Source organism: Psilocybe cubensis, chromosome 2 (assembly GCF_017499595.1).
Source record: "Psilocybe cubensis strain MGC-MH-2018 chromosome 2, whole genome shotgun sequence".
Taxonomy (NCBI): Eukaryota; Fungi; Basidiomycota; class Agaricomycetes; order Agaricales; family Agrocybaceae; genus Psilocybe; species Psilocybe cubensis.
This window is the reverse complement of record NC_063000.1, coordinates 3,322,778-3,340,794: the sequence shown is the minus strand read 5'-3', so window position 1 is coordinate 3,340,794 and position 18,017 is coordinate 3,322,778. Positions and strand designations below refer to the sequence as shown.

Genomic DNA, 18,017 nt, shown 5'->3' with positions numbered 1-18,017 from the left:
CGAGACAAAAGAACGCCTTTAAAAAATCGGGGTGAAATTATTAATAGCACAGCACAAAATTGTAAAATGTGACGACCGGCATATTCCCGTCGTATTGTCACAATCCCTGGCAATATGACGGGAATGTACTTGAAATGTGCACGTTTAGACATTGTAGGACCTTTCCTCAATTTAGACGGCAATGTGCTCAGAATGTACTCGGAATATACTCAGAATGTATGTAGTTTTGGTCGGAACATTTTACTTGGGGTAAAAATAAATCGAGGGTACAGTCAGGGTCTACTGGCAGTAGCGGGGTATACATTCCTTGGGGTCCCTTCCAGCAGCATACTACAGTTTTGTCCAGTAGAATACAACAGGTTTTATAAAAAATTATAGTGGTGAAGAGATATACAAGTAATAATCTAGAGAGAAAGAGTACAATGTATGCGAACTGCCCGCATTGGCAGTACCGTCTAAAGGCTTCACGACCATGAACCGATAAACACCCCGCCGTTAGAATGTCCAACCCAATTCCACCTTGCTTTATACATGAGTGTTAAATTACTTGGTAAGATTCTTTAACACACCTTATGCTTGTGATAGTGTTAAAGTTGGTTAGGTTAGGGGTTGGTCTGCAAGGCGGCGGTCATACAGATTCATTGAAGTTAATACGCACCAGCTTATACTAATAGTGCCCGCCTACTACCCGCTAATTTTTTTTCTACTTCTTGAGATCACAGCATATCTCCGGTTCGCTCGCCGAGTCGAAAGAAATGATGAGTGATTGGCGGGGAGATATAATGTGTCACGAGTAGGTGTAATGGCGAGTGGGTGACAATGGCAAGTTAGTGGCATTGGCGAGCAGGTGATAATGGCGAGTAGAGTGGCAATGGCGAGTAGGTAACAATGGCGAGTAAGTGGCAAGGACGAGTAGGTGATGGATGCAACAAAGGCGAAAGAGAAGGAACAGCGCAAGACCTGGTGATTCAGGCTCCGTGCTAAATCGAGCGGCAGAAGCACGTGATATCCTTGATTGAAAAATTCACTAAGTTCTTTTCCAGAGCAGGACATTTTGAATGAATTTTTGTCACATTCTCGGCTTCCAAAATCTGTCAAAATCTCGTAGAATGCAACGTTTTCACATTTTCGGCAGTCACATTTTCGGCACATTCCCAGATCTTTTCATAATCTCCCACAATTTGCGCGTTTCACATTTTACAATTTTGTGCTGTGTAGTCGCCTATAACACACTCAAATATCATTTATATCAAAATTCAAATCAAGCGGTCTGAGCAATAGTAACACAGCACCCCCAGCACCCCTCGCTCCCAAGGGGAACCTGTCCCGCAGGGCACGAAGGCTTCTCAGCCAAACAGACGTCCTTGCAATCCTGGACCTGCACCGTGCAGCACCCCGTGCACCCATCGCCAAAGACCCTGGGTGCAAAGCCAGTGGGACAGGCTGGTAAGGTCTCTGGTTGGCAGACGATGGTGGAGCAGGCGACGCCTATTGGTGAGGTCACTCTGATTTGAGGCACGGCGGAGGCGTGTAGGAGAGATGCGAGGAGGATGGTAGATGTGGTGAGTAGCTTCATTGGTGGTGATAGCTGGTTAATCAGGGATTAGTTGCTAATTAGATGGTGGAAGCACTAGAATCAGCGCTTACATGTAAAAGATGTTCAATCTGGCCGCGAAAATGTGTGTACAAATTGTAGTGAGCTATAAATATTAGTTAGCGTGTTATCTACTAAAAGACGAGTCGTAGACAGAAAGGGCACCTGTCGAGGACAATGTTCAGTATCGTCTATGCCTTAAAATTGGCCTACCTTGTAGGCTTTTATGGTCTCAAAGCTAGTTCTGCTGACATGCTGCGCATGTATTAATTGGCATCAGTTACGATGGTTGTGGAATTATTGAAACTTGGAGTTGACAAAAGTGACAGTTTCACCGATCATCGAATGACCCCTGCTCACGCCCATACTTGCTTAAAATTCACTGACACCCTGTCAAACTACTTGCCGAACGTCATAGCTCGTCCCTCATTTCGCTCCAAACAATTAGAGAGAAAATAAGGATAACGACAACCTGCTCTCTCAAAAATACATCGGTCATACAAGCTCGATCGGAATAATGGTGGCTGACTGTGGATGACGATACCACCAGTGTCAAACTTCCCTGCAGCCCTACTCCGACTTGGAATCCGGGTTACCAAGATATTGCCTCCATTTTGCTCCTCGATACATGAGGAAAACAATCGGTAAAAAAGAGACGATACTTTACAATGGGAAGCATAAGAAACGACTCGTATACGAATGAGATAAGTAAGGACGGACCATATACCAGCAAAAAAGGTGAAGGACCATTCGAAGCCGATCTGACGAAGGAAACGGAAAAATTCCCAAAAATAAGTCTCTTCAAAAGTCAAGATTGGTACCCAGAAAGAAATGTGACCTTTTCACCGAAAGGGATTCTGTTCAAAATGAGCATTACAACAATAAGTCATACTGTGGCAGAGCGCTCACGAGTAGAATCCCAAGGTCAAGCCGAGCACCTGTCGAAAGAAGCTGCAGAGCAGTTGGTAAGGATCGGAGGGTGAGTTGAACTCGTCCATGGGGTAACATACTTGAAGCATTGGCTGACGTCGTTACTTCTCGAGCGGTAGCAATCGCTGCAGCTGTACGTGTAGCATACAGAGGTAACGATTTGGACTGGGTGTCTGTTTCAGTATGAAAGCCGACACGAATAACAAAGGTTCTCACTTCCAAAGCAGGCTACCGCTGGTAAGGAGGTCGTGGATGCCGAACATGAGTTACTTAAAATTTATTTTTACGCAAAAAAAGCAAAGTTAACGCACCCATGCCTATGCACGGCGCGATGAAGGTAATTGAAAAGTGGATTGTTAACCCATCTAACAACAGGGTTTAAGATCATCTCTGACATTCGCATTCGGAACGGAATGACTTGCATCTAAACATTTAATTAGTCATTGATATATCATTGACATATTCCAAAAAAGTACATACATGAGCAATCCAAGGGGGACAGTCACGGCCCCTGTCCAGATTCCTTGAAGGCGCACCTCTGGTGCGGCGGTTTCACCCCGTATAAGAGCCTGCCGCCGTGCACGAGCCATCATGGCGTCTGTTACAGGGCCTGAACACAGTTCTCCCAATGTCCTATCAGGTGTATGAATATCATTTAACTCAGAACTTGAAAGTAAACACGTACGCTCCAACCAGGAGACTCACGCCGTTGGCCAGGCTAGGTCGTGGCGTTTTTTATCAGGCATGTAGTGAGCAATTTGAATTAAAGCGAAGCTGACCCGTTTCTAATGGTGTCAAAGTGATATATTTTGGTGAATAATGTCGCCACTGTGAGAGCAGGTTCGATAGATGCGAAACCATACGTCACGGCGCTAGGTGATATTTTCGTTATAATCGAATGCACCGAGTGGGGAGGAAACTCTTACTAGTACAACGCTGGAAAAGCCACAGAAGGATATTTGAGCATGCTCAACGGTTTGACGAGGAAGTCAGTTGCTTTTATTTTTCGTGTAGCAGGTTTGTCGAGATCCCATATCCAAAGCCGACGTATGTAGGTCTTTAGGGACATTGGAGGCGCCTTGCACACGTCACCCGTTATAGCATCCTCTATCCTCTCTTCACTGTCTTTGAGATCGTCCAACACATTCTCATCGGTGCTACGTTCTTTCGGTCGATCGAATATAGTTTCCGGCATAAATATGCATGCCATGACAAAGAACGCGCCGTTTAAAATTGCTCCAACCCAAAAGGTCCATCGCCAACCTCTTGCCTGTGCGACGTATCCACCGACCTTTGAGACGTAGAAAATCATGTGTTAGCCGGATGACAACGCAAGCATATCTACCTACAATGGGAGCTAAATGAGCACCATTCGTGGACATCAAAGCGAATATCCCCATTGCCCTGCCTCGATGGTGTTCAAAGAAGAGATCTACCACCGTTCCAGCACCTAGTCCAAGAGCAGCCGAAGAGCCCATCCCATTGAATATTCGAGCAACGATAAGTGTGCGAAACGATGTTGCCTTGGCTGAACCAACAGCAGATGCAAAGCCGAGAAATACAGATAACAGGTACGCTGGTCGCCGACCGTAGACATTTGCTATTGGAGTAAGAAGAAGTGGACCCAGTGCGCTTGTACCGATTGCGACAGTGGTCTGATATGTTGCAGTTACTGGCTTCAGGTTGAACTCCTCGGCTAGTAGAATGACTGCCGGATTGACGATGGCGACATTCATCGTGGATAAGAAAGCAAGAAAGGATACTTGAGCCAGGATTGTGTACTTCAACCACTAAAGGCATTGCATTAGAAATGTATTTCCCTTGTATTATTATCGGATCAAGTGGATTAGACACACATTTGGGTAGTTCAGAGGGTCAATTGGTGAATTCGTTGGTTGTGGAATCAACGGAAGTCCTGTGTTGTCCAGTTTGAGACGATTCTCTGATAAAGATACGACTTTTTCATTTCTAGAAGAAATTTCTTTGGTTGAATCCATAAAATGGTTCGTGGGGTATGTGTGGGGATGCCTTGAAGACCAAATTGGATGAATGCTTCTGCACCTTCCACATATTTATAGCGGACTAGAATAGATAGGGAGTTACTGGGAAATTTGTTCATCCTATGGAGGTAAAGTAAAGTAATTAATGATTTTCGGTATGCATTACCTCCTCGCAAGAAGATGATGGGGGACAGATATGACCGGATAACATAAACGTGTACTGAAGTCAAATAGAGGTTGGAGGCAAGTTGTGGCATCGAAAGAAAAGAAAAGAATGCAATCAAGTCTGAGCGTGAACCGAATGATCACATGACCTAGATATCTCCATTTGCGACGTGGGTGTGCGCGACGTGGACACTCGAAAGCTGTAGGCGACTGCCAACGCAATAAATCTTTTGACTAGAACCCCTCCACTTTCTATCTCTCCGCAGATTTAAGGAATAGGCAGAGGGATATACGCTTAAAATGCGGTCCTGGTCTATCCTTGGCACCGTAGCACTCCTACTGGTCAGCGATTCCTGGGCATTCAAGGCTCACGATTTCAAGACATGCTCGCAATCGGGATTCTGTAGGCGCGGTCGCGCACTCTCAGCACGCGCCAAAGAAGCAAAGTCGTCTTGGGTTTCGCCGTACCGCATTCAAGAGGACTCCATCAACATTTCTCCTAGCCAAGCTGTATTTACGGCAGCCGTGAAGGGCCTCTACGAAGAAATCAATTTCGGTTTGGAGGTTCGCATCCAAGACGATGGTGTTGTTCGAGTGCGGATGGATGAGGTTGGGGGTCTTCGTAAACGATACGATGAGACTGCATCTTGGGCACTCATTGCGGAACCTGTGATCAGCGAGGACATAAAATGGGCGAAGTCGAAAGGAGCAACACGCGCCACATATGGGCAGAAGAAAGAATTCGAGGTCATCGTCAAACACCAACCTCTGCAGATATCTTTGCTTCGTAACGGAAAGGAACAAATCGTTTTGAATGGGGATGGACTACTACACATGGAACACTTCCGCAATAAAGTCGAGCCTCCAACCTCAACAGAGGAACCAGAACCTGTTGAAGGAGAAAGTGCAGAAGAGGAAGCTGGAACTCAGAAGGTTCTCGAGGTGAAGACTCGTCCCACAGCCTGGTTCGAGGGCGAAACTGAGGATGCGCTCTTCGAAGAAACTTTCTCTTCATGGACAGATTCAAAGCCAAAGGGTGCGCTCTCTATTAATGACGTTATGTTGAGATTCGCTAAAGACCCCACACAGGCCCTGAGTCCTTGTCTCTCGACATTAACTTCCCAAATCATGGAACTGTCTATGGTATTCCCCAGCATGCCACGCGCCTTGCTTTACCTTCAACTGCAGGCGAAGACCCCACCTTCTCGGACCCCTATCGCCTATACAATTCCGACGTTTTCGAATATCTCGCATCCTCTCCCGTTTCTCTATACGGCTCTATTCCTCTTATGCACGCTCACTCTGTCGACTCGACGGTCGCCGTGTTCCACGTAGTTGGCTCTGAAACCTGGATCGACGTCTCTCACGCTTCGGACAAATCAACCCAAACTCACTGGATATCCGAGTCTGGTATTCTTGATACTTTCCTCCTTCCAGGACCCACTGCGGAGGACGTCTTCAAGCAATATGCGCGTCTTACGGGGGCACCAGTTCTTCCCGCGGCCTGGAGTTTGGGATATCATCAATGCCGTTGGAACTATGTCAGCAGTGATGATGTTCGTACAGTCCAGAAACGTTTCGATGAGGAGGATATGCCAGTCGATGTTTTCTGGCTCGATATTGAGTATGCTGAAGATCACGAGTACTTCATGTGGAAGGAGAAGAACTTCCCCGACCCTGTTGAGATGACCAATGATGTTGCCGCTAATGGCAGAAAGGTCAGCGAACAAACAACTCTCACCCGCTCGTCACTAAATTTTCCTTTTCAGATGGTCGTCATTGTCGATCCCCATCTCAAGAGGGATGATAACTACCCTGCATTCAAACAAGCTTCCGAACTTGGCATCCTTGTTAAGCCAAAATCTGGAGAGGGCGAATATGAGGGATGGTGTTGGCCTGGAAGCAGTTCTTGGACAGATTTCTTCAACCCTGCCTCATGGGACTGGTGGAAGGGTATCTTCAAACCCGAAGGCAATCCAGACAAATGGACCTGGACTAAGAGCACAACTGACATTCATATCTGGAATGACATGAATGAGGTAAATCCATTTTCATAGACCGATTTCTTCACCGTTGACCTCAGGTTTAATGGATTACAGCCTTCCGTCTTCAACGGCCCCGAAATTACGATGCCAAAGGACAATATCCATTATGGAGGATGGGAACACCGTGATGTCCACAACATCAACGGTATGCTCTACGTGAGTAATTTGCGGCAGCTACTAAATGTATGCTTTCTGATGTGTCATACCAGTCCAATTTGACCTACCAAGCAGTGGCAGAACGAACAAACCCTCCAATGAGGCCCTTCGTCTTGACTCGTGCATTCTTCGCAGGATCTCAACGCTTTGGCGCGATGTGGACTGGAGACAATCTTGGTACATGGGAGCACATGGCCGTTGGGATAAAGATGGTGTTGGCTAACGGCCTAGGAGGCCTCAGCTTTGCAGGATGTATGTACATAATCTGGCCTGCTTTGGCTTCTGGTTCTAACGCTTTGGTTGTGCATTCCAGCTGACGTTGGTGGTTTCTTTGGAAACCCTGAGCCGGAGATGCTAGTTAGGTGGTATCAAGTTGGCGCGTTTGCTCCGTTCTTCAGAGCTCACGCCCACATCGACACTAAGCGTCGCGAACCGTTCCTGTTGGATGAGCCTTACAAGTCGATTGTCAAGGATATTCTACGCCTTCGTTACACCTTGCTGCCTGTGTGGTACACCGCGTTCCGCGAGACAACCGTTACTGGAATGCCAATCTTGAGGTAAATTGCATATTATACATTTTATCGAAGTCATGTTCCTGATTTATTTATCAGGCCTCAGTTCATTATGTTCCCTAAGGATAAGGCTGGCTTCGACATTGACGACCAATATTATATTGGATCAACTGGATTACTTGTCAAACCTGTCACAGAAAAGGGAGCCACAGAGGCGAAGGTCTACCTCGCTGAGGATGAAGTATGTACTCATATCTTTCTCTCGCTCGTCGAATCTTAAATCTACGATTAGGTATACTATGACTACCTTACCAATCAAGCTTACCGCGGCGCCGCCAAAGGAAAGGAAATCACCGTCCCTGCTGCCCTCCACCAGTTGCCCCTCTTCCTGCGCGGCGGTTCCATTCTCGCCACGCGCGAACGCCCAAGGCGGGCCTCATCGCTCATGAAGCGTGATCCATTCACCCTCAAGATTGCACTGAGCAAATCTGGCAGCGCGCGCGGCGAACTCTACCTCGACGATGGCGAGTCGTACAACCACATGCAGGGCGACCTCATCTGGCGAGAGTTCTCAGCGAAGGAGCACGGCAAGCACGGGCTGCGCATCTCAAGCGCGGATCTTGCTGCTGCGAAGCCAGACGAAGCGGTTGACGGCGTTGCGCTCAAGACCTATAATCCGGCAAACGAGTTTGTGAAGAGTGTTGCAGATGTCCGTGTGGAGAAAATAGTGGTGTTGGGCCTGCGCAGTAAGCCGCGCAGCGTTAAAGTGCAGGGCGGCGGTGAGCTTGTGTATGAGTATACCCCTGGTGTTGCCGCCAGCGACAAGAAGGGTGGAAGCCCTAGTGTCTTGGAGATCAAAGATCCTAGAGTTTTGATCAAAGAGGATTGGAGCATTGTAATCGATTAAACAGCAACTTGGGGGAGGACGCATGTAGAGTATGGGTAGCATGCGTGTTTTCTACACCCACATATACATTTATCCAAAATGATACCAGAACTTGCATGAAAGATAATGTTTCTGCGATGCATCTGACTGCCGAAGATTGTATATATAACAATTGAGCAAGAAAACCAAGAAAAAACTGGCCCAAAATATGAGAATGTGTTGGCGTTAGAACCCGTCTGGCTGGTAATATCAGAGGCCAACTTCCAACGTGAATGCAACAGGCACAAAAAGTGGAGAAAAGGAGAAGCAAGAGAATAGGTGCTAAGAAGGATCCGGGATTTGAACTACGCGATGAGTTGGTTTTGATGTATATTCACAAACTACTTAATGCAATAAAGGGGAAAAGGTCCAGAAGCAAACCATATCAACTAGCAGAGCAGAGACAGCTGGAAAAGAATACATGCATACTAAAGAGAAGAAGGAAATAGAGAAGATGGATGGTTATGAAGGTTACGAAGAGGATGAGGTTTAGTAAATAATAATGTGTATTGTTTTTTGTGACGTTCACCACAGAGTATGCTTCGCCCTGTGAGACGTTGTCACATTTGGCGAGGATATCGCTGACGCCATGTTCATAGCAGGCTTCGTTGGAGCCCCAAGAGTCGGCATCATATATTGAATTCCGGCCATGGGGTGAACAACTGTGCCAGCAGTTGGAACCAGATGGGCACCATGCCCATGCATTGGCATACCCATCGGATAACCTGGCATCTGCAAAAACGCCGCAGCGTAAGGAGAAGTCATGGGAACTGCTGGGTACGCAGGAAAGAAATAGGGGAACGCGGCTGTTTGAGGAGAAACCATGTGCTGGGAGTGTGGATGTGGGATTAACGTAGGCGAGAGCTGGGGATAGCATGGGGAAGCTGCACTGAAGGTTTGTACATGAGAAGAAGAGGTGGATGATATAGATGTGCGGGAGCTGTGGTGGGAGGACCTCTTCCGCGAATGTGAGTGAGAATCCTTGGGGTTGGATGGCGCCGTCTTGGACTTCTTTTGCGGTTCTGGTGGCACGTTAGGTTTACTTTCGATCCAACCATCGGAACTTGCCGCAGCGTTGGAGGTGGATGTGTTTAAAGGAGACGGTGACGGTGACGGTGCAGGCGATGGAGATGTTGACATATCGCGTGGGTTTGGCAGTGCAGAATCCACTGCTAACCTAGTTTCCTTAGGATCGCCTGAGGATGATGAGTCTGTCCGTCGCCGTGTGAGAGCAAGGAAAAGCTCTCGAGTTCGTTTCGATTTTTGTTCAGCTTCAGGCATAGCGACAGGTTGACTGATGTCGATCCAACCATCATCATCATCCCAAGGTGTTGAAAGACGAGAAGGACCGCCTCCATCTTCAGAGACACTCAGCCGAGGTTTTGCAGCAGTCGTGTCTTCTTCGCTTGTTGGACTTGTACTAAGGCTAGCATAATTAGGTGTAATCATGCTAATGTCAAGATTGGGGCTTGACTTAGTGAAATCCGGAGCGGTTTGAGACCGAAGCTGATCAACGATTTCACGGGTCCTGGATTTTCGAGAACGGTTGCGCTGAGATGGATTTTGCAAGAACGCAGGCAACAAATCAGACGAAGACCGTGCAGCTGCCGAACCATCGCCCTGCACATCGCTGAAGAAGCCTTGATCGTCTTTCTTGACTTTGGTAGCGGAAGGCGAAGCTGGGTTCAATGTAGGGAATGTGAAATTGGCAAAGGCCGAGGAAGGAGAAAAGAGGGAAGGAGGGGTTGTGGGGTTTTCGGATGATAAAGCTAACTGGGTGGGCTCGTCGCTTAACTGTGAGCAAAAGGTGGGGACGAATGAAGACGCCGTCGCACTGAGGGACCTGGTTGGTGACAAGTGGGGTGCGTGCCTCCGGTTTCCATCAGGACTTCCGCTGGGGGAGGATGTCTTGATTTCCACGTCGCTGAAGTAAGGCTTTGGCTTTGGAGTTGTCGGCATGGGAATTGAGTCAATAGAACCTTAAGATGAAAGCATGTCAATAGGCAAACGAACAGAGGTTCGATGAATGAACTTACCATAAGACGATATGGAATCTATGAAAGAGCTTTCCAACGATTCATCACTATCTGTCGTGCTTTCAAAGGCCGGGCCATTCATCAGTTCCTCCAACATCTCGTTCCACTGATCCTTTCCGACTTGCAAATCTTTCTCGTCAACGTCTGCACTCAAATCGAGTTTGTTTGCCAACGACGACGACAGAATACCAAGGTCCAAAAAGTCAAACCCAACATCCTTCTCGTATGCCTTAACGGCCTCCAAGGCAAACTTCACCCCAACCAATTCCAAATTCAATTCATCGTCTTCTTCGGAACTTCGGCGTGCTTTACTCAAGACTCTGGGAGAAAGATCTACAGGCGAAGGCGAACACCCCAACGTCGATTTTTCAGAAACAAAAAGCGAGCCTTGAAAGCGAGTTCGGTGTGGTGTACTGCCTTGCAGATAGTTGTAGGACCACGAGACTGCCATGAACGAGGTGTTCCACCAATCGAAAGGAACGATCTCCCAATCCAAGTCCTCCTCACCAACATAACTTCCAGGATTTGTGTTCATTAATTAGATTGGAATTCCCGCAGTCGTATCTAGCATTGAAATGGCTGTCAGAATGGAGAGGTGGTGCAATTGAAATGACTCCAAATCTCACGAAGTGGCACCAAGACGCGAACAAAACTTGGTGAGACCTTCACAGAGGACCAGGAGAGAACAAAGAAGGACCCAGATAGATAATTGTGGCGGGTTCGCAAGGAATAAAATGGATTTACAACATGCGGACGGCCTTGCCACCCTCGAGTTGCAAGGACAAAAAAGCTCGAGCACGTTCAACCAACCGGGAGTCACAGCGGGTCACGTCAACGAGGCGGATACATCACGCAACTCTTCCTTGTCCGAAACCATTATCCACATTACAAAGGGATCTAGTCAAACTACTCCAACCTAGTCCGACTACTCGACATAGCATTATGAATGTCATTTCGACTCAAAAAGAACAACCAATTCACTTTAACACCCATGATTAACCGATTCGTTATCAACATCCCATCGGGGAATGGGAAGGCGTTTGGGCAGCTTGGCGTTTCCCCGCAATCCGTTTTTCTTCGGTTGGTTGGCGGCGACCACGGGCCCTACCCCATTTTCATCCGGCACACCTGCACACGCCTTTGCTGTCAGTGATGTCTTAGGAGGCGCGTTATTTTGGACTCCTTCGTGCGAGCCAGCGCTGGATATCACCGCGTCTACTCTTGCTATCACCGCCTCTGGTCCGAAATTCTTCAAGTCTGTCAAAAGACTTCCATTACCATTAGAGGGTATGTCAGAAGGTCTCGATATCCTCCGTGATTTTTGCATTTCCTGCACCATCATTTCAAAAGTCGGCTCTTTCTTTCGCATACTTGCTTTCACGGGGCCAAGTGGTCGCTTGCGGCGTAGAGTTGGTGCAGGGGGCTGTTGGTCCATCTGTCAGTTATAGGTTTCAAAGAGAAGAGACGAAGGACAACCAGGACGAACAACGTCGTTAGATATAATCCCCCGACATGGTTTTGGAGTCGGTGACAATCCAGAGGGTGGTCCAGGAAGAAAATCTATATTGGACAACGAAATGTCTCCAAACGCCGATATAACGTGTTCTCCTTCGTCTTCAGAATCGGTATCGTTTTGCAGTTTTGGTTTCTGTGTGCTGATGGGTACCATACCGTCCGCCTTAGTTTCGGCAATTAATTCTTCTGTAGGTTCCTATTCCTTATTGAGTCAAAGGAGGGGACCATAAAACATCGACTTACAGGACGCAGCATGATTTGTGGGTGCAAAAGTGAGCATAACGAAGAAAGGTCGGGCCATTTTATACCAAACCTGATTGGGCCACTGTGGAACGTCGTCCATTGTTTCTCATAGCCTCAGCAACGCAAGAGTGCCACTGCTTTGCCATCGGCCTTTTCGTGACAAAGGATGTTGACGGTTGGGGTATAACCTTTTACCGCGCAGTTTGAAATTGGATTGATTTTGCCACCCGACCACTTCGATATCTCCTCTTTGTGCTGCACCTTAGAAGTCTCATCTTCGGTCCAAACCGATAAATTTCCTTGTCCTAAAAAATGGTACATGACTTCCAAACATGGTAATTGTACGACGCTCATCACTCTTCTCGTTCTCTTAGCCACCAAATAATATCGCCGTGAGCTGGTTCCCAATAGCCGTTAACTCTGCCACATTGTTGCAACCAAAATCTATCAAATTTGCCTTCGTAAACACTACACCAGTTGCATTCGCTATGTTCCCGAGTTGTGCCAGGCTTGTCGTATTTGGGTTGTATAAGGGCCACCCGAAGTTAAGGAGGCCCTCGGTCGGATCGCGGGCAAAGGCAACCCACGCACTTTGCATGTATCTTGACAACGCCATTTCAGTCGGTGTTGCTGGAATACCAAGGGTGCTGGCATTGTATGTCCCAAAAACGAGCGGAATCTCGGTGGAATGGTACGCCCGTAGCTCAGGGCGAGTTGTGAGGTCTGGGAAGATGGCTTGCAGTTGGTAGCGCCATGTTGGGACGTTGGCGTTTATTCGAGAGACAGCCGCTTCACCTGTCAAACAAGTTTCTTCGACCTGCCATGAACCACATCAAAATGGGTTCGGTCGTTTGATCGGCACAGGTAACTAAAGCTCTTACCAAGGTGTTGATGTCTGAAATCATTTCGGTCAATACTGGCGGTGCGAATCCAAGGGTTATCAATTCCGTGTCAAGTTGGAAGACGTCATCCTCGTTGGCCGTTGTTCCACCCAGCAGCGGGACTTTGAGGAAATTGCCATTCGCTAGCCGAGCTGGGTTGTCGTCGAAAATGGTGACTCCTGGGACGAGTTGATCAGGTAAATATTTTGATTATTCATGAGCGTATTTCGCTTTATTTACCATCGATAAGGATACTAAAGCTCGTTCCTGTGCTGACCACCGTCTCTGCAAGTTTCTCTGCTGGTACCTTTTGCATACATGAGAACTGCTGGGGGGTTCCATCTATCCATTCCATCAGATTGGTGTTGGATAAATCACGATTCAACCTACTTGCTCCACATCCTACGGCTACAGCTACACTGGTCCAGTCAGAATGGTTACCAGGCAGCATTGCTAGGCTTGCTGCTCCTGGTGATCCTGAAATTCTGTAATTATTTATCAGTATATGTGGTTGATAATAGGTAAGACACTTGCGTTCCTGATTCCTCGATAAGTCCTATCATTCACAAAGCTGATAGTCAGTCATTTGTTTAGTTTTTGTGTATGCAAAAAGGTTCTCACCTTTGACTATAGTATCATGAGGGTGTGAAAACGCATACGCATCTACTGCCACTCCTCCTGCACTCTGCCCAAAAATTACAATTCGATCAGGGTCGCCTCCGAAGTTCTCTATGTTAGCATGGACCCATTGAATCGCCGCGTCGATATCCAGAAGTCCAAAATTCACGTTTTTCCCAGCTCCTAGCTGTGGCGCATTTGGTTGCCCAAATATATTGAGGCGATAGTTAAAAGTGACGATCGTCACGTCGTCGTTGTCGCGCACGAAGTTTTGGCCATCGTATAATGGTAAGTTACTCTTTTGATCTCGTGGTTCAACGGATTGAACATGAAATATTTCTCAAATGAATATGCTTACAGATCCAAACGTAAATCCTCCTCCATAAATCCAGACCATAACTGCCGTTTTCTGCTTCCTATCGACGCTTGGAGACCAGATGTTCGCGGTCAAGCAGTCTTCCGACGAAGTGGCATTGATTCCTTGTGTCTGTTGCGCCAGCACGAGGTATCCGACATTGAACGCACTCATTTCCTGAAAGCATACGTCGCTGAACTTGTTTGCCTGAAATACGCCTTTTCGTTTTGCTGGGAGTTCAGGGGCCTGCCATCTTTTTGCGGTGGCAAAAGGAATACCCAAAAATCGCCGTACAGTGGGTAGCACCAACGTTCCAGTCACGGGGCCCTGCTGCGTCGACACCGTCAACCCAGAATTTTGTGCTGAGACCTGGAGTAGAAATCCGAAAACGCAGAAGAGAAGATTGGACCTCATCGTTGGTTCGCAGACCTTCAGTGACCGGGTTAAAATGTTTAGTTGGAAAGTTATTTTCAGTCATTGGGTTCGCTTCGAAGCTGTCTGTGGAGATTTAGCCGCAGCATGGAAAGAAAGGCACCGGACCGATGATAGCTTCGGGACGTAGATGGATTGTGTTTCCCAGAAATCTTGAAGAACAACGCCTCAAGGCAGTTCCAGAGTTGCCTTTGTTGCATATTACGGGTGACTATGCAGCTCATTTCATATCGACATATGCTGTAAAGCATGACGCGGCATGAGATCCGTGTTTCAACTTTCCCAGCATTCCCTTCGACGCCTTCTTTTTGCAGCGCTCAATCTGGACTTTTTCATTCGATGGGTAACATGACTGTGGACACCTGCTGCAGTGTGTGTTTACGTAAGACTATTTTGTTGGCATCTTATCATAGCGTCGCTGAAGATTCATTTTTAATATCTGCCAGTACAGTGGCATTTGCGCACGCGAAGTCAACAATTCTTCCTTATGCGAAGACGACTCCGGTCTCATTAGCTGAATTGCCGAGTTGCCAGGATAATATTTTTGTCGCTATGTTCGAACAACAAGTCTCATTACCAACTTCGCAGAGGGATTCGGCCTTTTACCCATTTGCCCTATCCAGAAAAGAAGCCAACTATTTTGCATGGTCTGTCACCTTCAATGAAAATAATGGAAAGTATAATATTCATGTACCCTATGTTCATCCTTTACCCTCCTTCAACCATCGTCAAAATTGGTACGTTATTATACGTCATATGCTTTTCCAGGATTGATCAGTGTCAGGCTCCTAAGATGCCCAAGAGTTGATTCTGGATTTCGATTAGTGCAGCCTGGTTACCACAAGCAAAATCGACCAAGTTTCCTTGTGTGAAAACCACTCCGGTTTGGTTCGCGGCGTTTCCTAGTTGTGCCAGGCTGGTCGTGTTTGGGTTGTACATTGGCCATCCGAAGTCAAGCAAGCCTTGCGCAGGATTACGAGCGAAAGCCACCCATGCACTTTGTATGTATCGAGACAGAGCTACTTCTTCCTGTGTTGCAGGAATATCGCTGACATTGTAGGTTCCAAAGACCAAGGGTATCTCGGAAGCGTGATAAGCGCGCAGGTCCGGACGTGTCGAGATATCCGGAAACACGGCTACAATGTGGAATCATTCCGACTTGTTCATTTTGCTCTCCAACATTGATCCTTACCTTGATGTTGATATCTCCAAGTGGGAACGTTCGCGTTGATACGATGTAGAGCTGTGACTCCAGCCGGGCACGTAAATCCGAGCTTGCAAAAAAGTCAGACAGAATGACATGACGGCAGGGAATATGGTACTTACAAGCGTCTCAACGTCTGACAGCATTTCTGTGACCGACGGAATAACAATCCCCGCCGTCACTAACTCTTGTGCAACGATGAAGATATCGTCTTCATTTGCAGCAGTTCCGCCGAGCAGAGGTACGTGGAGGAATTGACCATTCGCGGCGCGTGCATTGGTATCCGCGAAGATGGTGGTGTCTGTTTTAGTTGATTAACATTCTGCCAGAGGGTTGTTGCGAGTTTTCATTTCTTACTGTCAATTACAAGATTAAAAGTTGCACCTGTACTGACTACGGCATTTTCTAGAGTATTCGCTTCGGTTTTCTGCATGCATGCAAATTGGCTGGGGGTCGGAGCTGGGACAGAAATGTCAAAATCGACGAATTGCACCATTGGTACAAACAATTGTGCAAACGGTACCTTGGCCACAACCTACGGATGCTGCAACTGTATTCCATGCGCTCTGGTTGGCAGAGGTAGACGCTATGACCAGAACACCAGAACCAGATATGCTGCAGATGGGTTTATTGGAACCGTTTAGAGCATATTCAACCAACGACATACCTTCCGGACTCTTGTATGACACCTTGGATGGTAAGGTCAGATAGGGTAATTGCTAAAATACGTGCTTGCCGATACTTGCCTTTGACAATGGTGTCATTGGGATGGGCAAATGTATACGCATCGGTTGCCGCCGCTCCTGCACTTTGGCCGAAGAGAATAATTCGATCCGGATCGCCTCCGAAGTTAGCGATGTTTGCATGGACCCATTGAACAGCAGCGTCAATATCAAGGAGGCCAAAATTGAGGTTGTCTTTCCCCAACTGTGGGGCATTTGGTTGCCCAAAGATATTCGTGCGGTAATTGAAAGTCACAATGGTAACATCATCATTGTCTCGTACAAAGTTCTGCCCGTCATACACAGGTATATTACTCTTTTCAGCGTCGATTGTCAGTATCATGTTGCAGAGGGACTACAAAAAAAATCTACCGTTCCGAAGACGAAGCCACCTCCATATATCCATATCATCACTGACGTTTTCTGCTTCCTCTCCACACTAGGTGCCCATATGTTGACGCTCATACAGTCTTCTGAAGAGGTGACATTAATCCCCAGCCCACCAGCAAGCTTCAAGAACTCCACATTTGGTGGACTGAGCTCCTGGATACAAGAGTCGCCGAACTTTGTGGCTTGGAAGACGCCTTTCCGAACAGCAGGGAGATGAGGGGGTTTCCATCTATCGGCAGTAGCATAAGGTATACCCAAGAACTGTCGTACAGTAGGCACAACAAGAGTCCCTACGACGGGGCCTTGTTGCGTCTGTACGGTTAGCCCAGGGGCACCGACTGCGTACACCGGCAGCAGAAAGGCAGATAGAAGCACCAATGAAAGGTTCATTTAGAGACCTACAGTTTAATGGTCTTTGCTCCTTCTTGTTAAATCATTTCCTGCCCATTCTATTTTCAACTTGATGAAAGCGGCAGCCCATCTGCTTGACGTCAGAAATCCCGCTTACTGCGCCGTCAAATCACATTCATTCTGATTTGAACAGAGACAGGCAGTCATAATTCTTTAGACCATGGAGTATCCTGCTTGAAATGACCTGGAACGCGCGTGTATGCGCGTCGTGTTCAGCATCCGTGCGTTTAGGAATTCCATCCGTAGGTTCGGCTACAGTCTAAAGGCGTTGCGTCAAATCATCCGTGGTAGGACAAGTTACTCTTTAGCAACATTTTAAAATTGAGTAGGTTTAGTAAATGCAAAAGGATTGCCCTATGGTGAATGTTGCCATATTTAAAATACCTAATTACTCGCAGCATCTCGGCTCTAATTATATTCTTGAGTCAGTTGAGCATCCAGGAAGCAATTCGTTCGTGGAAATAACCCACGCACCTAACCTAGCCATTTTCACCGTTAGCAATCGGGGACGTTTCCATCGTATTAACAGACTGCGCAAATATTAGACATTGACATTAAATTGTCCCGATTAATGGGATGATGATACTTTATCTTATCATCTTGGGCCATGGCGTTTAACCCATAGAATTGGTAGGTGAAAATGCTTGATCTGTAGACCAGACCAAGTGTTCTCAAAGAAGACAACGTGTGGGAAAATCAAATTCTGAGGTTCAGGCTTGAAACCAGCCGTATGGATTGAGAGTACCATTAATTATTAATATTGGAATAGAATCGATAATTTTGTACTAACGTGGGTTGTAGTAAGTCTCCAATGACCTTCGGAGTTGATTACTGGAACAGTAGTAGGTCATCCTGAAACTGCGCACCATATATAACAATAGCT

General features: G+C 47.0%; 6 protein-coding genes across 6 annotated transcripts; 1 reads left to right on the top strand and 5 right to left on the bottom strand.

Annotated features, from left to right (window-relative positions):
- Positions 1 to 2,164: 2,164 nt before the first annotated feature.
- On the bottom strand, positions 2,165 to 4,260 carry JR316_0002590 (MFS transporter cpaT; the record flags this gene model as incomplete). Its single annotated transcript, XM_047888382.1, has 13 exons — positions 2,165 to 2,255; positions 2,315 to 2,355; positions 2,433 to 2,451; positions 2,504 to 2,545; positions 2,605 to 2,689; positions 2,741 to 2,758; positions 2,836 to 2,841; positions 2,920 to 2,948; positions 3,005 to 3,157; positions 3,210 to 3,242; positions 3,304 to 3,396; positions 3,451 to 3,815; positions 3,874 to 4,260. 13 exons carry the CDS (start codon positions 4,258 to 4,260, stop codon positions 2,165 to 2,167), a joined length of 1,362 nt encoding a protein of 453 aa, XP_047753305.1.
- A 729-nt stretch (positions 4,261 to 4,989) lies between these two features.
- Positions 4,990 to 8,309, top strand: JR316_0002589 (Glucosidase 2 subunit alpha; the record flags this gene model as incomplete). The annotated part of the gene is made up of 8 exons (XM_047888381.1): positions 4,990 to 5,725; positions 5,779 to 6,407; positions 6,459 to 6,728; positions 6,789 to 6,890; positions 6,944 to 7,142; positions 7,204 to 7,447; positions 7,502 to 7,643; positions 7,695 to 8,309. The coding sequence occupies 8 exons, from the start codon at positions 4,990 to 4,992 to the stop codon at positions 8,307 to 8,309; spliced, it is 2,937 nt and encodes a 978-aa protein (XP_047753304.1).
- A 543-nt stretch (positions 8,310 to 8,852) lies between these two features.
- JR316_0002588 (uncharacterized protein) lies at positions 8,853 to 10,898 on the bottom strand (the record flags this gene model as incomplete). The annotated part of the gene is made up of 2 exons (XM_047888380.1): positions 8,853 to 10,306; positions 10,364 to 10,898. 2 exons carry the CDS (start codon positions 10,896 to 10,898, stop codon positions 8,853 to 8,855), a joined length of 1,989 nt encoding a protein of 662 aa, XP_047753303.1.
- A 447-nt stretch (positions 10,899 to 11,345) lies between these two features.
- Positions 11,346 to 12,133, bottom strand: JR316_0002587 (uncharacterized protein; the record flags this gene model as incomplete). Its single annotated transcript, XM_047888379.1, has 3 exons — positions 11,346 to 11,798; positions 11,850 to 12,074; positions 12,122 to 12,133. The coding sequence occupies 3 exons, from the start codon at positions 12,131 to 12,133 to the stop codon at positions 11,346 to 11,348; spliced, it is 690 nt and encodes a 229-aa protein (XP_047753302.1).
- Positions 12,134 to 12,491: 358 nt separating this feature from the next.
- Positions 12,492 to 14,453, bottom strand: JR316_0002586 (Para-nitrobenzyl esterase; the record flags this gene model as incomplete). The annotated part of the gene is made up of 7 exons (XM_047888378.1): positions 12,492 to 12,938; positions 13,003 to 13,181; positions 13,243 to 13,344; positions 13,393 to 13,479; positions 13,624 to 13,918; positions 13,979 to 14,344; positions 14,385 to 14,453. The coding sequence occupies 7 exons, from the start codon at positions 14,451 to 14,453 to the stop codon at positions 12,492 to 12,494; spliced, it is 1,545 nt and encodes a 514-aa protein (XP_047753301.1).
- A 734-nt stretch (positions 14,454 to 15,187) lies between these two features.
- Positions 15,188 to 17,113, bottom strand: JR316_0002585 (Fumonisin B1 esterase; the record flags this gene model as incomplete). Its single annotated transcript, XM_047888377.1, is given in 7 exon segments — positions 15,188 to 15,543; positions 15,600 to 15,681; positions 15,734 to 15,912; positions 15,969 to 16,070; positions 16,135 to 16,226; positions 16,279 to 16,688; positions 16,706 to 17,113. 7 exon segments carry the CDS (start codon positions 17,111 to 17,113, stop codon positions 15,188 to 15,190), a joined length of 1,629 nt encoding a protein of 542 aa, XP_047753300.1.
- Between the last annotated feature and the right edge of the window lie 904 nt (positions 17,114 to 18,017).